We start from the raw sequence: 25,224 nt of genomic DNA on the forward strand, positions 1-25,224 counted from the left end.
GTGTCAGATGATGAAAGGTTAGAGTGTGACAGAGAGGCAGAAACAGGTGTTTTGCTATAGTGGAGGTACATAGTTACCTAGCCAGGGAAGTGAAAAAGTCTTTAACGTTTCGAGCCTACGCTCTTCCACAGAAAGGAACTCCCCTCCAGCTGAGCATCCCTAACCTTGCAGGCTCACAGATGCTGGTGTCACATAAAAGCACTAATGCTGGTGCCACGTTGAAAACACGCAGCACACTCTGTAAAGTGGTTGGTGTTAGGAAGGGCATCCATCCGTAGAAACCATGCCAAAACAGACAATTGGAGCCTGGACAGCTCCTCTCATGCAGTCCAGCCCATGCTAGCATGGAGAAAGGATGATGGTGATATATTGTTTCTCCATTGGATTTACAGTCAGGGTTGTGATTGCTGATATCTAGATTAAATTTTATGTTCCTTTACCAAGTCATACACTAGTCCTCAAGGGATTCTCAGCTAATTTACCAGTCATATGAGTGACCCTTCATTGGAATGCAATTACAGGTGTGTTTTTGCCAGGGCAGATCCTTGATTTAGGGTGAGCCAACAACTGGAGACTGGAATAATTTTGTGGGATTACAAAGAATAAGTGGCTTACAAAGAGTAAGTCCTGGGCTTGATTTCTTCAACTTAGAAAACCCCTTAAATGTGATGCTCCAGAATGGCTGCAGTCAAATGACTGAAACAAGTAAAAGAATAAAAGAGTATAAGTGCAGGCACGGCTGATGATAAAAAGCTTGCTTCCCAAGCACATAATTCTGGGTTCAGTCCCACTGTGTGGTACCTTGGGTATCTTCTACTATAGCCTTGGGCAGACCAAAACCTTGTCATTGGATTTGGTAGACGGAAACTGAAAGAAGCCCATCGTATATATATCTGTCTTTGTCCCCCACGACTACTTGACAACCGATGTTGGTGTGTTTACGTCCCCGTAACCTAGCAGTTCAACAAAAGAGATTGATAGAATAAGCACAAGGCTTAAAAAAAAAGAACAAATACTGGGGTCGATTATTCGCCTAAAAATTCTTCAGTGCAGTGCCCCAGCATGGCCGCAGTTTAATGATGAAACAAATAAATGGTAAAAGAGAATTGTAATCTACACCATTGCAAAATTTAGCTCCATAAAAAAAAAAAAGAAAAAATCTGTATTTCTTAGAAAGTTATAAGATTCAAAATAGGTGTGTGGGTGTGCATAACATCTTCATTTAACGTCGATTTTCCACGCTGGCGTGGGTTGGACGGTTTGACAGAATCTGATGAGACGGTCCGATGTCAGATATTTATTATATTACATATATAATACATATTTTATATAATTATATGTATATCATATGTAATATACATAATATATATATATATTTCGTATAGTCACTGCAAATATTTTTAAAGCTATAGATTACCAATAAAAGAAATATTTCTTCATTTTTAAAATGAGTTCTATTCGAAAACGTGCAGCCAAATATAAAGAAATAGTTTTAGATGATAAGATCAAAGAATAAAGAGTCAAAATGCCGGTGGATGAGTCAGATTTTATAAGAATCAGTCTGGTTTCCATGAAAATACATTCAAACTATAGTGGAAAAAAAATCAAACACTACGTATATGATTTGTATATTTTATTTTATTAATATAATTTTTCCTCATTTTAAACCAAGTAATAATTTAATTTTAAAAAAATTCAGAATTAAAAAAAATTTAATGTAAGATTAAAGTGTATCCAATCCATTTATTTTCTTTCGGTTTTCGAGTTTCTTTATTACCGGTTTCGTTTCGTCATCTCTTATATTTCTTTATCCTGTCTCTCTTTCTTCCTCACACTTTAAACATTCCGTGTTTTCTCTCAACTCTCTTTCAACATATCTGTTTGGTCATCATGGCTGATACTGCTGCACCTTTGACTGTCGGCGGCGATAGAACTTCTGGTCAGACAGTTCGGACTCAAAATGGTAACTAATTCTTTCACTTATATTATGTTCTAACTTCTCCCAATTAATCGTGTCGTTGTCTTCGTTCTAGCTGCCTTGCCATTGCTTTCCTATCTCCTCCACATGGTATCCCCCCCATCTCACGTGTGAGCTTTCTAGAAGATTCTTGTCTTTGAAATAAATTAAAATATAAGTATATATTATCTCTCTGTTTGTTATAGCTGATATTTTTTGAATAAATATTCAAATATGAACTTTAAAAATTACATTTCATAGGTTTATTGTTTTAAAATTTCTCCGTACTACAGAACAATGTATATTTTCTATTAAATGGTCTTGGCTTAATAACCATTCCGTATTCCGCCCAATTATAAGTCTATTAAGGACTATTATAATATCAATAATAATCAAGAAAACACGTTATTACATGTCTACTGTTACCTATGTTTATGAACATGTCCTTGTATGTAGATATTGACGCATTGCTAAGCTGACATAGGCGTCCCATCTTTAGCGGCGGACCCCCCACCCAATCTTTTTGTACCACGCACCGGTTTCATGCAAGACAATTTCTCCACAGGCAAGAGGACTGTGTTCGTTAACGAAGCTTATAACATAAAATTTAATTATTACATTTATAATACATATATATAGTTTTAGGGAAAAGAATCAAGGTTCACGAACTCATCGATGAAAATACTGTGAAATTTAATTTTAACTTTTAATAAATTGATTTTAATTGAGTTTTTACCTGTAATTTTGGATTTTTATCCCTAATATATATATATATATATATATATATGATGCAAATACACTCGGGAAACTGCGATAATCAATAAAATGGAAATAAAATATAAATTTTATTCTTTCTGTGCGGCTCGATATCGAATGATTCACGCACGGTTGTTAGGGGCCTCCTATTTAGGTGGAGATAGGACGTATTTGTGCTATATAATGTGAATAATGCATGTATTAATCAAAATCAACAGTTACTTGAATTTATTGAAGTAAATTCTAGATGGTTTATCATTTGCGATATTAGAGGAAGAAGAGAACGTGAGGTTGTGACGTTCATGCCTTTACAGAACAAAAGAAACGAAATATCAGTGACATTTGTATTCTACCGTTAACTTGTCTGGCGTATAGTAGGGTCGTACTGTAGCGCTCACCGTGGTTTTGTGTTCAAACCCTTCCGAGCACGAGGAAATAAAGGACTAGTCTTGCATTGAGTTTAATGGCTTCAAATTTTATTTCCATTGTCTAAACATAGTGGATTGGCGGTGCGTCGTAATGCCTTGCAGTGTTTTTGGTCAATATAGCAGTACTGAACAATTACCTATTATTATTATTATTATTATTATTATTATTATTATTATTATAGCGGTGAGCTGGCAGAATCGTTAGCGCGCTGGACGGAATGCTCAGCGGTATTTCGCCCGTCGCTACGTTCTGAGTTCAAATTCTGCCGAGGTCGACTTTACCTTTCGTCCTCTAGGAGTTGATAAAATGAGTACCAGTTGAACACTGGGGTCGATGTAATCGACTCATTCCCCCTTCCCCAAGCTGCTGCACTTGTGGAAAAATTTGGAATTATTAAATTAAATCCCAAAAGCCGTATTATGGTCTAGAGCCATACTTTGCTTTGTGCTGTTTTTAAAAATTATGATGTAACTATTTGTTTATGTCTCTACACTGTTGTGGCAATGAATGGCTGCAAGATTGATTCCATTAGTTTAGAAATATTCTTTGACAGTCACTGTCTGTGGGTCTATTGTGGAAATTGACCGTGTGACTAGTTTGCTGTGTGTTTGATCAGATGGTATAGATGTAGTGTTTAACAACGTTCTAGATTGTTACAATTTCCTTGTAATGTTTGTGGATTTTTTTGTTGTTGTTGTTCAGCCCTAGGTCATACCTGTAATTAACCCTTTAACATCCAGGTTACTTTGCCAAATGTTATGTTTGTTTATGCACGTGGTTTTGAATTAATCATGCAAAGTTATAGATTTCAACAATGTGATTGTTTATTTTTAGGAAGGTAGGGTAGGTGTGAGATGTCAGATCTGGTTGGTTTGAACATAAAACAGAATATCTGGGCTGGATATGACCAGGGTTAAAGGGTACATAAATTGTGGACATAAATTTCATGTCTTCATAAATGTTGTGTCTTGGATTGTTGGACATATAGTCCCAGAGTCAAACATAAAAAACATTTGCATACTTAAATATTCATCATCATCATTATTTAATGTCAGTTTTCTATTCTGGCAAAGGTTGGGCAGTTTGACAAGAGCTAGCAAAGTCGAGGGCTGCACCAGACTCCATTTGTCTGTTTTGGCATGGTTTCTACAGCTGAATGCCTTTCCAAATCCAGCCACTTCACAGATTGTACTGGGTGCCTTTCTATGTGGCACCAACACATTTTAAAATGAGATGTATCAATCAACTGTATTGTATATCCTAATAATCCAATCCATGCTGGCATGATTTGGACGGAATAATGAACTGGGTTCTCCAGTTGATTTAAGTAGGGTTGGGGAGGTTGTGCCTGGAGAATAGTTGAGAAGTGTATGTTTTGAGCAAATATGGCTTTTGAAATAAACTGCCCAAATTAAGTTTGACACTTTGACATCAAGTGTGTTTGTGTTAATAAATTTTGTGTTTTATTAATATTTTTCTTTTTATCTGTTACAGTGATGGCAGCATGTGCAATTGCTAATATTATTAAAAGCAGTCTTGGTCCTGTAGGACTCGACAAAATGCTGGTCGACGACATTGGGGTAAGTAATATGATAATATCAAACAGATACTTTATATATTGTTTAATTGGTCATATTGTTGTCTAATTAATTAACTCTTTCTGTGTGGTCACTGTAAGTTATACCTTCTCGAATCTTCAACTTTAAAGGTGGCTACCAGAACAAACAGTACAAAACCTTGTTCTGGAGTAAAAGTTCAAAGGGGGTGGGGAAATAACATTTCAAAATGTTTGGGTCATATGTATTTGCTCATATTCCATTTGTAATTAAAATTTCAATGTAGTGGTCAGTGAATTTTGACAGTACACTATCAAATGACATGTTTCAGTGTTATTGCTGCTCTTTAGCAAAGTATTAGCTATTTTTCTTTAGTCTATTTGCTTGACCTGTTTCCGTCTACAGTCTTCTGAACCCACTGCTGGTTTTGTTACAAAATCTATTTAAAAGGATTCATATTTTTTAAACAAAACCTTTCAGCATAATTTTAAGAATCTTTTTGTGGCTAAACACCAGCTTAATAATGATAGTTATTTTACTAAATCTCTTTAAAAAGTATCAAACTTAATTTCGACAGTTTATTTCAAAAGAAATTAGATCCCCAAAGGATTGTTCTGCTCCATTCATGAAAACTTACAAGTTTAATGTTTGTTTTGTAGCTAATCATGATATCTGTTGAGGTTAACAATCCAATGTGTTCTTTATTTGATGTATTTCACCATTTTATTTCCTTTTTTTTTTAATTCTCAGGACATAACAATTACCAATGATGGCGCTACGATCCTTAAGCTATTGGAAGTAGAACACCCAGCTGCTAAGATTTTGGTAGAATTGGCTGAACTACAAGACAAGGAAGTAGGCGATGGAACTAGCAGTGTGGTAAGTGGTCGTTAACTGTTATGTAGAATACATTAGTTTGATTCAATCTATGCTAAACTGTCTCTTTCTCCTGTCTTACTTGAATGTCTCCATGAGATCACAGGTCCTTTGTGAAATATTAAGGGCTAATAGTCCTCATTCTTAAGAGGCTTAAATGTTTTTCATTTTTATCTGCACCTTGTCATGGGCCTTGTTAAGCATTGTAATTTCTCATTCAGATTTGTGTAGTTGTTTTCCTATATTCTGGTTCTCCTGATTCTTTTTATCTTTCACTGTTTGGCAATAGTAACTGTCAAATTGAGGCTGTTTTGTTGTAGATGAAGGAAAATAAAAGTTCTGTCTTTGTATTAAGCAAGTAATACTATAAATCTTACTAGCTTGCAAGTTTCTTGAAAACAGCCTGGTTAAAAATTTTTTTTTTTCCAAATTTATATTTTGCCCCTTAAAACTCAACAGCATGATGATCCATTCGGTGAAGAAAGGGAATAGTTGACAAAGTTTCAAAAATTGCTTTTTTCATCTTGAAGGTGAAAATCCTCATCTATGCAAAAATAGAGCTTAATTCATACTCTTTCAAAATGGAAATTTAAGGGTTGGTAGTTCCATGTTTATAGCTGGTAAAAAATTACAAAGTTTTGAAAGTGAGTCGGAAGATTTAAAATCTAAATTTGTTTTATTTCAGGTGATCCTGGCTAGTGAGTTACTGAAGAATGCCGATGATTTGGTTAAAAGTAAAATCCATCCTACCACCATTATTAGTGGTTACAGACTGGCTTGCAAGTGAGTGGGTCTTCTTCTTCTGACCCTTTAGCGTTTAAACTGACCGTATCTGGCCAAAACATTCTACCTGTTTTAAGTTAAACTGACCAGATTCAACCTCTCATACCTACCCTACAATGTCGTTCTAAAATAAACAATCACATCATTGCAATATTGAAGCTATGAGATAATGTCTGACTAATTCAAAATAATGTGAAGAAATAAGCAATACATTCGACAGAAATCTGAATGCTAAAGTTTTGAAACTCTCCAACAACTGAATAATACATGGTTCGTACCATTATTACTAACAGGTGGTTGTGGGGATGGTGATGTAACACCACCACTACTATCACTATCCCCACAACCATCAGTTAGTAGTAGTAGTCATAGTAATTAATGGTGCAGATAAATTTTGTGATTGTTTTTTAACCCAAGGTCAGTTGGTTCAAATCCAGAAATGATTTGAGGGATATTTCTCAACTGTTTCGAGCAATTGAGCACCTTTGTTTTTAAGACAGTATCCTGTGATTTGAGGGAGTGTTGCTTGCTATTTCTACCAGGTCTACTGGCTGTATGGAGGTCTCTTTCTATGGTAACATATAGCAATTCAGACTTAAAGTGTTTTAAGATAAGCCACATTCAATTGGTTAAAATCCCCCAAAATTTCAATCTTTAGGGGTTGCAAGAGTGTGAGGGATGGTTAGAGACAGAGAATGGATGCGAGGATGAATATAATAAAGAAAAGTATTGAGGAATTGTAAACGAGAGAGAGAGAGAGAAGAGTAGGTGACAACTGTAGAAATTGGATCAGATTGAAAAATGACCAATGTGTGTTTTTGTAACTTTATATATTTTTTTTCTTTTCAGAGAGGCTTGTCGTTACATTCAAGAAAACCTATGTATTAACACTGATGAATTGGGTCATGAATCCATCCTCAGTGTGGCCAGGACCAGCATGGCCAGCAAGCTGATTGGAGCGTATCCTTATTTTGATTATTTCTCTTGCAAATCACTTTCTCTTCCTCTCTCTTGTGAAGCATTTAGACCAGCCATGCCTGGCCCAAACATTAAAATTCCTCACAGAATTCAACTCACTTATTATCACTATGGCAAGGTTATCTTGTATACATGTATGTGTGTTTGTATTGATTTGTTTATTGTATATCTTTTTGCCTGGTTATGTTTGTATCGTGTCTATGTTTTTGTCAGTTGTATATATATATATGCCACTAGCTAATATTTTCTTAATGAGCTAGTTTGTTATGTATGTATATATATATATATATCTTTGTTGGTTGTATATATAACTGTGTGTATCTTTTTGTGTTGGTTGTATACATTTTTTGTTTTTGTTGTGTGTGTGTATGTTGATGTTTCTTCCAGGAGATTCAAATGGAGACTCTCTGAAACGTTTTGCAATTTTTCACTGTGACATGAATTGATTTGACTTTTGCACTAAAATAATGTCTACTTAAGATATTGGTAATAGCAGCAGTATTAATAATGGTAGCCATTGTACTGTTTCCCTGGTAGTCTTAAAAGGAGCATAAACTAATTTCCACAAAGACCGATTCCTTAACATCCCACCAGAGAAGCTGACTTTTTTGCTAACATGGTTGTTGATGCCGTACAAGCTGTAAAGATCACTGACTCCAAGGGAAATTCTCGTTACCCAGTGAAAGCCATCAATGTCCTCAAGGCCCATGGTCGAAGCAGCAGGGAAAGTGTTCTTGTCAATGGCTATGCTATCAATGTCACTGTTGGATCTAAAGGTAAGTTGGTTCTTGGTTTTACTGGTCTCTCAGAATTTACTCTTCCTCTCTTCAAGCCATTTCCTCTTCTTCGCTGTTGAAGTATTGAATGTGAGATAATGTGTGCTTATAATATTTAAACTGGCCATATTTGGCTCAAATACTCTACCTGCTTTATGTTAAAAAAAGGCCAGATCCAGCCTCTCACATATACCCTACAATGTAATAATATATACTAGCAGAGAGTGCTTTAACCCATTAGCACTTATGATGGCCATATCTGGCCTGAATAATCTACCTGTTTTATGTCCAAACTGGCCAGATTTGGCCTTTTACGCTTACCTTACAATGTCATTCTAAAATAAATAGTCACATCATGGAAGTCACAAAGCTATGGGATAATGTATGTTTAATTTAAAACAATGCAAATAAATAAGCATTATAGTTGTCAAGATGATGATGATGATGATGTCTCCAGTGTCTGTCTGTCTCTTGTAAAATGTATCAGTCTGCCTACTTAATAAAGCATTATTAATTCCTGTTTCTTTTCTTCCAACAGCCATGCCAAAAAGTATTACCAATGCCAAAATTGCCTGCTTAGATTTTGGTCTCAGGAAAGAGAAAATGAAGCTTGGGGTTCAAATTCTAATTGATGACCCTAGCAAACTTGAAGATATTAGAAGAAGGTATTTATAAGCACTTTTGGTAAACAACTCCAACCCCCACCCCTCCGGCATCTGATAGTGAATAATTGTTGCAGCATTAGTTTAGCTTTTCCAATGTATTGTGTTAATATGCAGGGTCAGTTGATTTTTGTTTATATTTTGTAAATGATGAAATGGTTCAAACAAGTACTTCTATAGTAAAGCAAGTGCTAACATATTTAATCTAGTGAACCAACAAACGTTAATTAAAACCACACTCCACTCATGTTGCTATTTTTAGGATAAATTGTGGTGAAGAAAGACATAGGGAGGAAGTGCAGGGGAGTACCTTGGAAAATTGAATCTGATGAAAGCAGAATGTAACAGAGAATGATTGTGATTCTTAGCATGTTTCAGTGAAACCTAGTTTAACTGTTGCTGCAGATCTTAGGATTGATTTGAGAATGAACAGGGCATGGAATGGTGTTATATCGCAATACTACACTGGTTGTGTGAGCTGCGAAATCCCCGTCGCCACTGTTATATCGCATGTTCGGATGACCTCTACTCAACTACACCGACGTCTAGACTTCTCCCTCTATATCTACGTATTGGGCTAGCCTACTTCATTGTCTGGGGCGTGTCGACGCAATAAATGGTAACTTAAATGAAGGATTTTTAAAAGAAATACCTGAGGATACCTGCTGTTTGAAAAAAAAAAAACAAATAATAAAGTGACTACATAATGTATTGAACTAAACATAGTGTAGTATATTAAGAAATGCTATTTATTCCTTTTAGTTACCATATTTCTGTTGAAGTACTCAGCTTTTGTTTGAATTAATTTTGAAAATAATGTAAAATGAAGTAATTTAATTTTGACATTATCAAGTTGGCATTTGGAACTTGACAAAAGTTTGATGGACACTTTTAATTTAGATCACTTTAAAAACAGGAAGTTTGTATTAATGAACCAGGGACAGTTTCAGGTGGATTGCTATCAGAAGGGTTTCTCACCCCTGATGTGTAGAGTTTTACCCTTTTGGCTTCCCATAAATAAAATTTCCTTGTTTAGAAAAGTTTTTTTTGTCATTCTATAATTTGTCTATTTTCCACAGAGAATCTGATATTACCAAAGAAAGGATTGAAAAGGTTTTATCATCTGGAGCCAATGTTATTCTCACCTCTGGTGGCATCGATGATCTATGCCTGAAGTACTTTGTAGAAGCTCGCGCTATGGCTGTCAGGCGTTGTAAACAAGCCGACTTAAGAAGAATTGCCAAAGCAACAGGTGGTGAGTAGCATATAAAATATTTTCTGGTTTGTTTGGTTTTCTCATATTTTTTACTCCATCTGTTCATCCATCTTCTCTGCTTACCATTACCAAGAGGACAACAGGGGTAATCTTCAGGTATCTTCTCCATCAGAAGCAACTGTCTCCTGCTGGTTGGCTTGGTTTGAAGAATCTGTCTTGCGATTCTTTCCTTTGATGGTTCTAATTGCGTGTCTTGTACCAGAGTTGTGACCTTTCAGTGTGGAGGAGGAGTGACTTGGCTTAGAAAAATTCCTTGATCTCGGAGCTATACACCCTGAGTAATGACACTCCAAAGATCCTTTGTAGGAATCCCATTTCAGTCGCTTGTATTCACAACCGTACTCTTTCAGTCATTACTCATCATACACCACCATATTGCTTTACCTCCTAATTTGATGTTTAGTCCTAAATTCTGATCAAGAGCATGTCTTTCTGTCTTTTTTTTAATGTGGTGTGAGCTGACTGTAACAGCACCTTTGTTGGGTTAATTGCAGTCCCATGTGGTAGCTATTTCATTTAGATTATTATTACTCTTGAGAAAGGTATGGATATCATGATGTTCCCTGTTTGTTGTCCTTAGTAGCCTGGTATGAAATACAGATATTTGAGCTTTGAAAATGTGTTCTACCTCTGCATAAAAAGTGGTGGTTGTTTCCTCCTGCATTCTGGTTTTATAATATAGAACCTGTGAGATAAATATCCTTTTTGAAAAGGTCTAAGGCACCATAATAACATCAAGTACTTATTCCTTCTTGATAGCTAGATAAACTAATCCAGATTAAAATACTGCCCAGAAACCCACAGAAATCTCTAGAGTGTATTTAAAGCTGAACAATTAGAATAATACCCTACTTAGCTACTTTATACTTGATATATATCTGTTTTCAGACCAAAGATATGCTACTCTCTCTTTCTCTAATTTTTTTCAGTTATTTTAAAGAATACTTTTTAGCTTGAAGTTCCTTTTCTTTCATTTTATAATCTATAACTTAAAAGTTTCACTTAATTTCAATGCATTTTTAAGGTGTTATGTGCTTCTAATGAATTATTTCTCATTGAATAGCTGCTCTATTGACAAGTCTGTCCAACCTGGAGGGGGAAGAAGTTTTTGAGGCGTCTCAGCTAGGAAATGCTGAAGAAGTTTTCCAAGAGCGCATTTGTGATGATGAACTCATAATTATTAAAGGGTAAGCTTTGCTTTTTTCGTAAATCTCTCTCTACAATAAATATTGTCATTCCTCAATTAAATTAAATCTCCCTACATCCAATAAATATTGTTGCTCCTAACTTCCCTAAATCCAAGAATTCTGTCATTTTGCTTTACCTTTTTTTCTTTTCTTTGTTATTTACCAATAACCACTCGTATATCTGAATTAATCATTGTTTATTTCCCGTTTTTATTGTCTGAGATTGAGATTAATTTTTCTTTTATTTCAGTCCTAAGGCACGCACTGCTGCCTCAATCATTTTGCGCGGTGCCAATGATTATATGTGCGATGAAATGGAACGATCCATGCATGATGCCCTCTGTGTAGTGAAGCGTGTGCTTGAGTCCAAATCTGTTGTTCCAGGTGGTGGTGCTGTCGAAGCAGCATTGTCAATATATTTAGAGAATTTAGCCATTTCATTGGTGAGTCAAAAAGTTTTTGTTTTTCATTTTTGAAGTGTTTGGATATTCTTTTTAGTTATATTATTTTTTTTAATGCCTTGTGTCTACTGTACACATAGATAAAGCTGGAGTGTAAGTCTTGATTGTAAGCATCACAAACCATTTTGGAAGTCATTATTACATGATGTCCGCATTTCATGCCAGCATGGGTTGGATGTTTTGACATGGACTGATGGGTGCCAAGGACTACATAAAGCTCCAGTGTTTGTTTTTGCAAGGGTTTTATGGTTGGATGCTCTTCCTAAGGCCAGCCTATTTCCTATTTATATATGTTTCAATACTTCCAGAAGCCTATATCTTGGTTATAATTGATGTGGTGCATAATAAAAAGAAAAGCATTTCTTGAGGTATTTAATTTTGAGAATAATTAAAAGAAATTGGAAGGAGTTACTTGAATAATGTAGTCCTTATTAATAGGCACTTGGTACATAACAAATTTTTTATTGTGAATTAGGAAGGGTATCCAGCCTTAGAAACATGCAGAGTTTGGTGCAGGCTTATGACTTGCCAATTCCTATCAAACTGCCCAGCCTATGTCAGCATGGAGAACTTACATCACATGATGATGATGATGTAAATTTTGATGGTTAAAACGGAAGATTTTGTCTGAAAACAAGTCTGGTTCAGATTGGTGGCATCAAAAGAGTTTAACGGAGGTTAATTGGGGAATATTCAAGATTAGGAGAATCAATTTCTCATGTTGATCCTTATATTACAGTTGTATTTCCTTTTCATTCAGGGTTCACGTGAACAGTTAGCTATGGCAGAATTTGCACATTCCTTGCTTGTTATCCCCAAACAATTGGCTGTGAATGCTGCACAGGACTCTACCGAATTGGTTGCTAAACTGCGTGCCTATCACAACATGGCACAGACCATTGAAGGACAAGGAGACCTTAAATTGTAAGTATTACATTAACTTGTCAACGAAGACTGACACATGTCTGAAGGGGAGGGCACAATCATTTTGTTATTTTTTAGGGTTTCCTTTCAGGTCTATAGTTGAATGGAATAGGGGTAAAGTGGAGGAACATCCAGGGTTACCAAAAAAAGACAATTTTTGAAACTATCTTGGTGCTTAGAAGAATTGTTAATTTTGGACACAAAATCAAAAGTATCCCAAATAATGCACTCAGTGTTTCTGTTCCAGGAAGTAGTCAAGTAGCCATTCTTAAATTTTGGCTGCATAACATTTATATCTGCTGCAAATTGGACTCCATGGAGGAGAGTTTTGTGGTAGCTATGTCCCTTTATGTTCAAATTTGCTTTTTTGTTTTAATCCAATTAAAGGGACGTTTATTTTTTTTTTTTCTCAATTGCAGGATTGGTTTAGATTTGTATGAAGGAACGGTACGTGACAACAAAAAGGCCGGTGTCTTGGAACCCACTCTCTCCAAGATTAAGTCCTTAAAATTTGCCACGGAGGCTGCCATTACAATCCTTCGAATTGATGATATGATCAAATTGGCCCCTGAACCAAAGGATAGAGATCCTCATGATGACTGCTGCTAATAATGTGGTCCTTGTCCGGTTCTTTCTCTCCCAAACTGGTGCCAGTCAAATCTGCCACTGTAGTGTGATGAATTTATTTCTAAATGTCCGCATCTTGTTGTTCTAAACTGCATTACATGTAACCCCACCCTGCCACTATACAACAGCTTCACTGTAAATGGGACTTCATTTCTCTTTGTACTTTTTTTCTTTCTCATTCTCTCACTAAAGTAATCCATTAAACACAAATCCCTTGGGTTTTTGTTATTTTTTTTCTTTTATTACCGTCTATAATATCTAATGCCTGTGTTACAGCTCACACAGTCACCACTCTTGGCAATCACCTAATGCAAACAAGATTTTGTGGTTTTGTAATAAGTCTGACATGCTACTCAAGTGTATTAGCAGAAATGATATAGTTTCTTAGATTGGGAAGGAAATTTCAGAAAAGAAGTTTCATTATTTTATTTCTAACTCTAAGTGTTTAGATTACTCTGTCAAATGTAATGCTTATATATACATGTGTGTATGTATGTATGTATGAAATAGAAAAAAGCTTTGTATCTGCCTATGATACAAATTTTTCTCACTGATAAAGGACTTTATCAAAATGTTAAATTCTTCCAGCAGCTAACATAAAAGAAAAAAAAAAAAACCTTTAAAACAATTTTCACTTACAGAGTGCCACCATTTTCAATGGATTCTATCTATCTATACACACGTATGTGTATTGAATGATCCAAAAATGATTTTTTTGTTTTTGTGTAGTTCTTTGATTCTTCTTAGTAACTTATCTAAGGAATGATCAAGTAAGTTACTTCTTTTGCTTAGTCGTATCCATCAATGATGGCTGGTGAGACAAACTGTTTTTGAACACCACATACACTAGGAAAACTAAACACAGCGACATTGACATTCTGCTCTGTAGCTGCACCTTTATAACTAAGTGGACTGTGCCCTTAATGTAAAAGGTTAGTCTACATTACTCTCTAAGGTGCACAGGGATGGTTTCTCTGGCATATATATTCCTCCCTGGAAAAGACACCTGTCCATCATAGGATTTCTATTTTTATCATTGTTTAATGTCCGTTTTCCATGCTGGCATGGGTTCGACTAAGGATTGACAAGTCAATAGGAAACTAGAAAATGGGTTCTCAAACAGGCAAGGCTTGGAAAAAAACACAAAAATAATGCCTTTTCTTTTTTTGATACCAATCTAAGGACAGCCCCTGGTTCAGTGATACTGACTCCATGCAAAGTAAAGCCAACCTCAACAGGATTAATGCTGCTAAAGCATTTCATCCAACATGCTAACAATTTTGCCAGCTCACTGCCTTAGGAATAATTAATTAAACACTAACAAACTGCTTGAAAAGAATCAAAGTACGGAATGTGAGGATGTTGATGGCAGACGTCCACCTGCATGGTTACAACCAACCAACTGAAACTAAAGAATGGGTTCTGGAACAGGCAAGGCTTGGAAAAAACACACACAAAAACAATGCCTTTTCTTTCTGTTTAAAATATATTATATATATTTGCATGATTCATAACTTAAACAATTAAAAACGTGTCCTGCCTCTTCCAGCGCTTGACCTACGGTCAATATTAAAAGTTCTGTTGACAGGATCATCAATAAATCAACCGATCACTCATAATTATCATCAACAACAAATGGTCACTGTTTCTTTATGTTGAGTGGATCATCAAACAAGTCGTCGTCGTCATCGTTATCATCAAATATGGATGTGGGTTTCTGAGATGACGAGAGCGGGGAGCTAACATTCTCAACTTTCGTCTTCTCTTCAACCTTCTTCACAGTAACAGTTTTCTCCACTTTCTTGCTGCCTTGCAGCAAGCTGTCGCTGCCAAAAATATCATCTGTTATTAAAAAAGAAAGAAAGAATGGTCAATAATTACAGCTTTTAGAGATCCTCTCTGTGTGAGTGTGTGTCAATTTCAAGAGCATGTATTAAAATATATATATATATACACACATAAAAATATCTCTGTCTGCCAACCTATTTATCTATGTAAATAAATATCAGAAACTCGCCGCAAGATGAGCACACAACAGGAGAGGTCTTCAGAGGAAGAACTCCCATCTGACAAGTTTTGGCCCTTATGCCTGACACTCTACGGGAGCTGGGCCCACCCAGGTCATGACTCCTAGGTGTTCTACTGCTTTCCAAAATCCTGTTTCCAGCAGGATTTGAACCTGGGTCATTCTTTTTGTGATCTTGTGTTCCCAGGTCTGTATATTAAATAGGATGAGGTGCAGTTCAGATTTATACCACGTCGTAATACAGCTATTAGAGAAATTTTTATCTAAGAAAAACATCTCTCTACCCAGCATTTGTTGATCTGATGAAGACCCAATTACCCACATTCTAGATGTCTGTTGGATCATGAGACAAAACAACAACAAAACTATACGTACCAATGTCTTCTTTAAATAATGGCTTGGTTTTCATCACAGTTGTTTTCTTCTCCTTGGGTTTTGCTGCAGGGATATCGGCAAAGATGTCCGTGTCGTCTTCAAATATATTAGCCTCCTCTGTGATGTTCTTCTTTATTTTGCTACTGACCTCTTTTTTGATGTTCGACTGGCAAGGAGCAGAAAGAAAAGAGGAAAGTTATCTAAATATATACATACATACATCTATATCGTTGTCATCATTATTTAATGCTTGCATGAGTTGAGAGGAAGATGTCAAGGCAGTTTCTCTACAGCTGGATGCCCCTCCTGTCACCAATCAAGGCAATATTCTTCACAATGAACAGTTTATACTGTATTTTCATGCATGCAAATTGATGCAGCATATAGTGCAAACATGTAGCATAAACATTCAAACATCATCATTGTCTTTCCAAATCCTGCTGCATTTCACATGGAAATTTTGTTCCAAAGTTGTCTTGCTGTATAACTCACAACCTATCTTTGTTGGCTGTAAATTTTGATATGAAAAATCCTGTAAGCTTCCATAAGCTAGCAGGGTGTCAGTCAGTTTTGGTGCTTTTAGCCCATGTAAGTTCTCTGCGTCAAATTGTTAGGATAAAGTATTGAATCTGGTAGGTCTGCTAATACCATTTGAGGATAAAAAGATGCCATCGGACACCAGTTATTTCTAAAGAGAATTCAAAGTAAATGAAACCAACCAACCTTAGTTTTCAGGGAGCTGGAGGCAAAGATATCATCAAGGTCATCAGTTAAAGCGGATTTTTTGTCTAAGGAAAGAGACAGAGAAAATGAAATCAATCATAATCTTCAACATGAAAAGTGATCATATTATCATTATCATTGTTATCTTGAGCCAATGATGCTAAAAATAGCAGTTAAATTTCTCTCAACCTCACACTATCACTATTAAAAAGCAACACACACAGACAGATCACCATCATTTTATCTTCACTTTCCATATGGACATGATCTAGGCAAGGTGTTGCAAACCACGTCACTAAATGGATAGGGAGATTATATTTCATTTGCTTATTATATATATTAAATAGACACACACACAAATGAGGGTTGACCTGGGAGTATGTTAAAAACATTTGCCCATCATACTCAGGACCTCATAATTGCAAAGCAAACATCTTAATCACTCAAACAGTCTCTCTCTCTCACATACACTGTTCTTCTAAAAATCAAACTCTCTCCCTATTAAATTCGATTGTTCTTGATTAATTTTAATTCCAGGGTTATCTCCCCTGCCTTTCATAACCAGAATTAATTCTGAGCATAAGTAAGTTTTTTTTCCCTCCGTCTAATCACGTGTATAATTTACTCATCACATTAACCCTCCTGTTACCATATTTCTACATGGCCTTTGTTTCAGTTAATGTTGAAAATAATCAAGACTTCAGCAAAAATAATCCAATATTTCTGCTGTTCTAATAGCATTTCTGTGTTTGAAAAAAATTATCTTATCTATCATCATCATCGTTTAACGTCCGCTTTCCATGCTAGCATGGGTTGGACGATTTGACTGAGGACTGGTGAAACCAGATGGCTACACCAGGCTCCAATCTGATTTGGCAGAGTTTCTACAGCTGGGTGCCCTTCCTAACGCCAACCACTCAGAGAGTTTAATATAATAAATATAAATATTTACCTTTCTTTTTGTTCAGCAGCAAATCTGAATCAGCAAAGATATCAGAATCGTCGTCGTCAAAGATGGCACTAGTGTTAGCAGAGGCACTGGATGTCTTGGTGGTTGTAGTGGTGGATGTCAACAGTGTTGTCTTACCGCCTTTTGTTGACACGGATGAGCTGGTAACAGTTGACGATGTGGTCTTCGTGCCCGACCCAAATAAGTCATCTTCATCGTCGTGTTTGATGTTAGAGGATTTCAAAGACAGGCTCTTCTCCATGCTGCTCACCAGTTCGTTTTTGGTGTTGATGCTTGTGTCAAGGGGCTTTGACGTGGATGTGGATTCTGAGGGAGCAGTCGAAAGGGGTTCACTGCCGTCAACTGTGCTTTTTGCTGTTGTCGTTGTTGTTGTGGTCACTCCTACATCATTGTACTGGAATGGGTCTTTGTCTGGGAAGATGGCTGGTGCTGACATCACGCCAAAGGGGTCGGCTGCAGTGGAGGAGGCAGTGTCAGGGGAGAGAGGGGATGTTACTGATTCCAAATAAGGAGCAGCAGTCTGTGGAGAGGTGGCGGAAGGAGTATCGGTGTCCAAATCTGATGCAGTGACAGGCCTGGGTTTCCGTGTGGGTGGTCGCCGCTTCAGCTGGATACGGGCTCGCTTCTACAAATAGGAGGAAGAAGTAGATAGAGTAAGAGATGAAAGAGGGATACTGAAGGGTGAGAGAGAGGGAAAGAAAGAGAGAAGTGATGATGACGAGAAGGAAGATTGGAAAAGAGAGAGACATTGAGATGAGTGAAATAAAGAGAGAGAGCAATGTAATTGTGAACCATTATAAGATGACCTGGATATATATACAGTGAGAAGGAGGCAAAGTAATTTGTGTTTTGTTTTAATGATTCTACCAATTTGCCATGTCTTAGGAAATAAGAATTGTTAATTATCCCTTAAGACCTTTTTTTCTTTAAAATTGTAGTTGGGGATTATCAGATAAAAAAAAAGATTTTTTTTTTCCACAAGAATCTGAAAAAGACGAGAGGTATCACCCATCCATCTTATCTTCTCTGCCCACTATTCTTGGGAGGGCCTCTGGGGTAGAGTCCTCAGGTACCTCCTCTATAGGGTCCTATCAAAAGCAACCATCACTAGACATCTCAACTGGATTCCCAAGCATAACCAACTGAGACCATGGATATTATCCAACCATCCTATCCTTGGGCCTCTTGCCAGTGGACTCAACTTGAAGACACTGTTTTGTGATTCTTTCTTGCGATATTCTAATGACACGTCTGTTATATCAGAACTGTGACTCTTCAATGTGAAGTAGTGGCTCAACTTGGAGAGGTGTCGTTAATCTTTTAATCCCTCAGGATAATCAAAAATTCATTAGTTTAGGATGAGGAAGCTATATTCATGTGGAAGAAAATTCACAGACTACAAACTCAGGAAGGAGCCTCTATATCAGCCATTGGCAAGCTGTGGTCCAAGGGACTATATGCATGGCTGACCCAATGGAAAATTAACTTGTATTTTTTTTATTAGTGTGGTCCATCTGATGATGAGCCATATCTCTTGTGGCCCACTTCATGGAAAAGGTTGCCCATGCCTGCTCTATGTAGTCACTGGATCTGTTAGAAATAGCAGCCACATTATCCTCCACCCTAATTACACACTGCTATAGCTTAGTCAGAAGTAAAGGAACATAATGGATTATGTTGACCAAGATGTGCAGGACAGGATGGTCACAACTGGAAGGTCTTTGATCATAGTTTTCCCAATCAGGACTCACTAACCAACATGAAACAAACTGCTAAAACCCGTTGTTTTTCATTAAAACCATTTCAAGGAATAAATAATGGTATTTACCTTTGTGGCACTTTCTAGGATCTGGGCAGAGGCAGGTTCATCAAATGATACAGAAGCGGATTGTGGTTCTTCGTTACCGAAGCTGGTTGGTGGCACAAGCGGAGGAATCTGGAAAAAATTTAAAAAGTGGAAGAACAAAAGAAAAAAATAAGAAATTTGAATAATGACAAAATGATACAAAAATGTATCAAAAACACAGAAAATAGAATTAACTTCACAAATAATGCTTAATATCAAAATATTTATCGTTGGTTTTTTTTTTTTAGCTCCCCTGCACCCACCCCATAAACCCCCACCCAAAAATAAATTTGTAACAGCAGCAACTCTTAAGATAAATCTCCGACACACACGTGTGTGGTGGGGTTCATTTCATATCTTTTTTAGTGCATTGACTCTTCCATTTTCTACTTCGCATTCTTTCTCTTCCTAATTAACATAATATATGCAGTAGTTTCTTAAGAGTTTCTCATAATTTCAAAATTCAAGATATGAAATTATAACAATTGCAATCTTGAATTTTCCTCAGCTTCTATAAATTCTTATATTATTCTGCTTAATATGCATGTATGTGCACACACACACACTTTTACATGCATGCACACACATATATACACATACACAATATATTAACACGCAGACATAAATACATACATGCATACACTCACATCTATAAACAAGCGTATGTGTGTATGAATAAATGATTTGCCCCTTTGAAAGAGATGTCGTAAGAGGTGAAAAGGGAGGAGAAGAAATAAAAATAAATACAGGAAAGGGGGGAAGGAGGCGGGGACAGTGTCCCTAACATTTTCAGGTCTTCCGAGATTGGTGAGGAAGGAGGGGATAAAGAAGAGAGAAAAGCAGAGGAAGGAGCAATATGGAGGGTGGAGGTACTTACATCAGGTTCTGTATAGAGGCCATCTGTTAAATCGGACTGTCATTACACACAGAAGCAACAAAAATAAAGAAAAATGCCAATCAGAATAAAAGCTAACATCAAAGCATGCTTAACGATGTGTTATATAACGAGGTGGATGGAGCAGATATTTTAGCCATGTTCCCCCCGCCCCTTCTTTTTTGTTTTGCCATTTCTTATAATTAGATTATTTTTGTCAGGTTAACACAAAGCATGCAGTTAAGAATACAGGTTGAAAATGAAATAGTGCCAGAGACTGGGAAACACTTTGCAGACAATTCCTAGATTCCATGATGTGTCACAGACATAAGTAAGGTCTCAACTGAAGCTATTCCACTTCTTGTATGCAACTAGTATATATATATACATATATATATATATACACACATATGAGAGGGAGAGGGAAACTGACAAGGGGCTGCTGTGCAACTCATAGACAGTATTTTTATTTAAAATCATAAGCAATGGGGTTGATTTGTTTGATTAAACGCTTCAAAGCAGTGCTCCAGCATGGCCTCAGTCGAAAGACTGAAATGAGTAAAATGTAAAAGATAAATAAATAAATAAAAAATAAACTTAAAAAAAAAGCACTGAAAATAGTCTGAAAGTTTTCCCAGTCAGGGCATGAACATCATAACATCACATAAATTGATAATATAAAACAAATACAAGGCTTTTTAAAAAAGAAAAAAATACAACCCCCACCCACCCAAAACAATCATCATCATCATCAAAAATAATATAAACAAGCAAATAAAAGCATGATGCATTGCAAACAAACAGGTTTTGACTGATTCCAGGTGGGTTAAAATGGTTGACCAAAATTCCTGCTACGTCCCCCCACCACACACACAGAACTGTGCAAATGTATTAGTAAAATGATGAGGAGCTGGGACTCATGACCCTTGACCTCTTCAGGGTCCGTCTCATGAGTTAAGTCGAAGCAGTTAATATCCAGTTTGAACATGTATGGGCTGACATCTTCAGGAGAAATGTGAACCACCATCATTTAACATCCATTTTTCTATGTTGGCATGGGTCAGCGGGTGTGCTGTCCAGTCTCCAATCGTCTGTTGTGGTATGGTTTCTATGGTTGGATGCCCTTCCTAATGCCAACCACTTTACAGAGTGTGCTGGGTGCTTTTCACACGTCACTGGCACAGGTGTGTTTATGCAGCACCCACATGAGTGCATTTAATGTGGCACCAAGAAAGCCATGTTTTTTTCTCTAACGTTTTACATAGTTTAACATGTTTCCGGCAACTGAAAAATGTTCTCTTAGAGGCTGCTATTGCAAACCGATAAAAGTGGAAGAGTGAAAAAAGGCAAAGTAGGCATTTTGAAAGAAGCATCTATAAAACTAGTTATTAAGCATTGAATGGCTGTGGGCACCCACCAGAATAAAACAATAATCAATGGGATACATTGGTAAAAAAAAAAAAAAAAAATGGTTGAAAACCACTGTTGTAGAATTTAAACTGGCCATATCTGGCCTAAGTATTCTACTGGCCAGATCTGGCCTTTCCTACCTATCCTTCAACTGATTTTCTATTGCTTTTATCAACTTGTTTTTCTTATTTGTTGGATTAACAATGAGTAAAAAAGTCTGTTAAGTATAACCAAAAGGCATGATTCACTGAAGGTTAGTGTAGTCCATCCTTTCTATATAAACTCAAGTATAGACATCTCTAAAACACAATTACTAACCTGAATTTTTAGAATCTTCTTTGGTTTGACAGGAGGAGCTGGAGCTTTGGCTGTTGACTTTTCTTCAACATTAACCGATACAGCTGTAAAGGAGACAAAAAAATACAAAATTAAATGATGATGCAACAAGCAAAGCAGTTGGTTATAAAATCTCTGTAAGAGATCAGAGTAGTAACTGTACTGGCAAGTAATGCTTGTCGCCACTTCAACGTGGCTGTTCTGTACGAACAAATGTTACTGCAATTTTTTCTTAACCCCGAGAGAACATTTCCTCTAGCTGGTTAATGATGCAACTTGCATCAAATATATTGCAAGCAGGGGGGGCAGACCCCTACCACATTCTAGCGACAGGACTAGCAGACCAGCCCCGTTTTGAGCTATTTTGGCCCTTTCTCAGTGCTAGATACCTTATCTCTAACAGCCATATTGAAGTGGTGACAAACATTAAATGATGATGTTTTTCAAATAATAATAATAATAATAATAATAATAATAATAATAATCCTATTATAGGTAGAAAGCCTGAAATTTTCGTGGGGGTGGGTGGAGGGGGTAAGTTGATTGCATTGATTTCAGTGCTCAACTGATCCTTGTTTTATCAAGCCTAAAAGGATGAAAGGCAAAGTTGACCTTGGTGGAATTTGAACTCAGAATGTAAGACATTAAATAATGTTAAGCATTTTGCCTGACATGCTAATGCTTCTGCCAGTTCATCACCATTATAATAATAATAATAATAATTCTTTCTCCTGAAAGTACAAGGCCTCAAATTTGGGGGAAGGGATTAAGTCGATTACACCGACCCCAGTGCATAACTGGTACTTAATTTATTGACCCCAGCGGCATTTGAACTTAGAACGTGAAGACAGACAATAAATCAGAGACATAAAAATAAATAAAACCTGAAGACTCACTGTTTTCTGTGAAGATTTCCTCACCGTCTGACTTTTTCTTCTTTTTAATTTCTGAGAAGTCAATCCCACCAAATATTGAAACTCCACCAATGGGCTTCCGGACAGAGGTTTGTTGTATAGTTTCTGTCTAAAATAATAGAAAATATCACATGGAGACAAACAAGCATTACATGGAGATGTCACATGGAGACAACTATCAGAAATGTTTAAATCAAGTATACGTTTTCTCTCCCTCCTCCACTTCATAAGTGAACTTAGTTTCAGACATCTGAACAGTTGGGCCTCCAGATTGAATGATGTATATTTTATGATGGCAGAGAAAAAGATCTGTGGCATTTATTCTGGAGTCAACTCGGGCTTTGTGCCTATAGTAGAAAGGATTATTGAACACTCCAAGCAGATTCCAGAATAGATCTAATTTGGAAGGTACCAAGATGCATTTGGTCAGGATATATATCATCATCATCATCATCGTTTAACGTCCGCTTTCCATGCTTGCATGGGCTGGACGATTTGACTGAGGACTGGTGAAACCAGATGGCTGCACCAGGCTCCAATCTGATCTGGCAGAGTTTCTACGGCTGGATGCCCTTCCTAACGCCAACCACTCGTAACCATGCTTGGTATTACTGTATTACTACAAGGATTGTTTTGAGTTAAAAGACAAATGAATGAGAGCATTGTGTTTTTATGACAGAAGAATGGAGGAATGGCAATTATCCATAGACCAGAGGCCTGATTAGATAACTTCAATGGATTGGATTTAATTAAAGATACTGAAAGACCAGGTAGCAGTATTAAACCAGGTGTTAAGATCATGTTCATACTGACAAAAGAGATAGAAAACTCCCTTCAAAAGGCTTCCATGCAGTTTCCATTAACAAATTTCACTGAAAAGGCATTGGTTTACCCAAGGTTAAAGACATTTGCCCAAAAAGCTGCTCAGATAAATAATACAAAGAAATAGAAAACTCCCTTCGAAGGGCTTCCACACAGTTCCCATTAACAAATTTCACTGAAAAGGCATCAGTTTACCCAAGGTTTAAGACATTTGCCCAAAACGCTGCTCAGATAAATAATACAATAAGAACAAACGGAAGAGATGTAACAAAACATTTTCTTACTATTTTAATGCTACTCTTCTCCACTGATGTGGAACCATCGTCTGCAAATAAATCAGAACTGGATTCCTTTCGTTCTGAAGTTTCTTGCTCATTCTGAAATAGTAAAAATGGATTGGTTTTGACAAAAGGAAAGACCAGATTATTTTCTTTAATTTTTTTAGCATTTGGATTCCTCTGTCAAATGAAATGCTTATTTATTGACATCCAACATTATCATCGTTTAATGTCTGCTTTCCATGATAGCATGGGTTGGACGGTTTGACTGAGGACTGGCAGGAGAGATAAAAAGATGGATGGATAACTTATCTAGGACACAGATCTTTCACTTTTGAAAGAAATTGTAAAATCAAAAAATAAACAAAGAAACGGTGTGTTTCAATACTATTTACCTTCTTTGATGCCAAGGGTCCTTGGGAGCTGAACAGGTCAACCGTTGGATTTTCTTCAGAAGATCTAAACAAAATGTCTTCATCTTCAAATAGTGATTTAGTTCGAACTTTAGTCTGGGAAGGAGAAAAAATAAAAGGAAAGGGAAATGGATGATTAAAGAGTAACGAATAAATACCTAATTGTATAAACAGATGGACAGGACATGGATGGATTGACTGATGGTTATAGACAGAGAGACAGAGACAAGTGAGTGAGGGATAGATTGCTAGATAGATAAATGGCTGGCAGAAGAGATAAAAAGATGGATGGATAAATAGAAAAAGCAGAATAGACAAAGAGTAAAATAGAAGGGGAGCTGTAGAAAAAGTTAACTAGAAGGAAGAAAGAAAATGACTGAATTCTCATAACATTCAACAACAGAATACAAAATGAAGGTTTTTGGAAGAACACACATATAGCCACACACATATACATAAAGAAGTTCAAATAGAAACACATACACAGATATAAAAATACAATAGCATACACACATACAAATCATACTCACATACATTGCTGTTTAGTTAAAGTTCTGGAGTTGAGAGAGAGAGTGAGAAAATGAAGCAGTAATTGGGTTTAGTTGATTAAAAAAAAAACCAAAACAATCCCATGATGCATTGTAAGAACAGTAGTATTCCAATTGTGACATCACCAATTGAACTTAAGTGACTGATGATTGGAAGTGGAAAGGTAGACAAAGAGAAAGTTAGTGATTATTGTTACACATTAACCTGCCTTGAGCCCCATTTGGGGATCTGCTAGAAACAGTCTCACTGTTGGTTGGTTGGTTGTATTTAAAGTGAATTGCTTATATACATTGCATTTGCAGAGGTGTTTAATAATATTTAGTAATTAAAGTTTGTCATTATTAGCTCTGGCTAATTTTAGAGGACATTTTATGCCATAAATTGCAATTTTTAAACTACAAAAATATTGACTGTTTTGAAAACTTTTTTTTTTCTTTGTG

The 25,224-nt window shown here is 36.4% G+C and overlaps 2 protein-coding genes across 3 annotated transcripts in view; one reads left to right on the forward strand and one right to left on the reverse strand.

The window, feature by feature from the left end:
* The first annotated feature begins 1,814 nt into the window (after nucleotides 1-1,814).
* On the forward strand, nucleotides 1,815-13,458 carry LOC106876958 (T-complex protein 1 subunit alpha). Its single transcript, XM_014925726.2, has 12 exons — nucleotides 1,815-1,963; nucleotides 4,637-4,722; nucleotides 5,449-5,577; nucleotides 6,260-6,357; nucleotides 7,207-7,317; nucleotides 7,930-8,111; nucleotides 8,650-8,776; nucleotides 9,853-10,028; nucleotides 11,113-11,236; nucleotides 11,487-11,679; nucleotides 12,458-12,621; nucleotides 13,041-13,458. The coding sequence occupies exons 1-12, from the start codon at nucleotides 1,891-1,893 to the stop codon at nucleotides 13,228-13,230; spliced, it is 1,653 nt and encodes a 550-aa protein (XP_014781212.1). The 5' UTR covers nucleotides 1,815-1,890; the 3' UTR covers nucleotides 13,231-13,458.
* A 1,257-nt stretch (nucleotides 13,459-14,715) lies between these two features.
* LOC106876955 (WASH complex subunit 2) overlaps nucleotides 14,716-25,224 on the reverse strand; it is a 71,496-nt gene continuing 60,987 nt past the window's right edge. The window contains exons 22-31 of one of the 2 annotated variants that reach the window (XM_014925724.2): nucleotides 24,218-24,331; nucleotides 23,829-23,921; nucleotides 22,705-22,831; nucleotides 21,791-21,873; nucleotides 20,066-20,101; nucleotides 19,171-19,278; nucleotides 17,325-17,967; nucleotides 16,373-16,437; nucleotides 15,650-15,815; nucleotides 14,716-15,090 (exon numbers count right to left, since the gene is read on the reverse strand). In XM_014925724.2, the coding sequence (XP_014781210.1) occupies nucleotides 14,888-15,090; nucleotides 15,650-15,815; nucleotides 16,373-16,437; nucleotides 17,325-17,967; nucleotides 19,171-19,278; nucleotides 20,066-20,101; nucleotides 21,791-21,873; nucleotides 22,705-22,831; nucleotides 23,829-23,921; nucleotides 24,218-24,331 (1,638 nt within the window). In that variant the 3' untranslated portion in view covers nucleotides 14,716-14,887. The remainder of the gene's footprint in view (nucleotides 15,091-15,649; nucleotides 15,816-16,372; nucleotides 16,438-17,324; nucleotides 17,968-19,170; nucleotides 19,279-20,065; nucleotides 20,102-21,790; nucleotides 21,874-22,704; nucleotides 22,832-23,828; nucleotides 23,922-24,217; nucleotides 24,332-25,224) is intronic. The other variant, XM_014925725.2, reaches the window with a different exon arrangement.

The sequence above is a fragment of the Octopus bimaculoides genome, chromosome 23, assembly GCF_001194135.2.
Source record: "Octopus bimaculoides isolate UCB-OBI-ISO-001 chromosome 23, ASM119413v2, whole genome shotgun sequence".
NCBI lineage: Eukaryota > Metazoa > Mollusca > Cephalopoda > Octopoda > Octopodidae > Octopus > Octopus bimaculoides.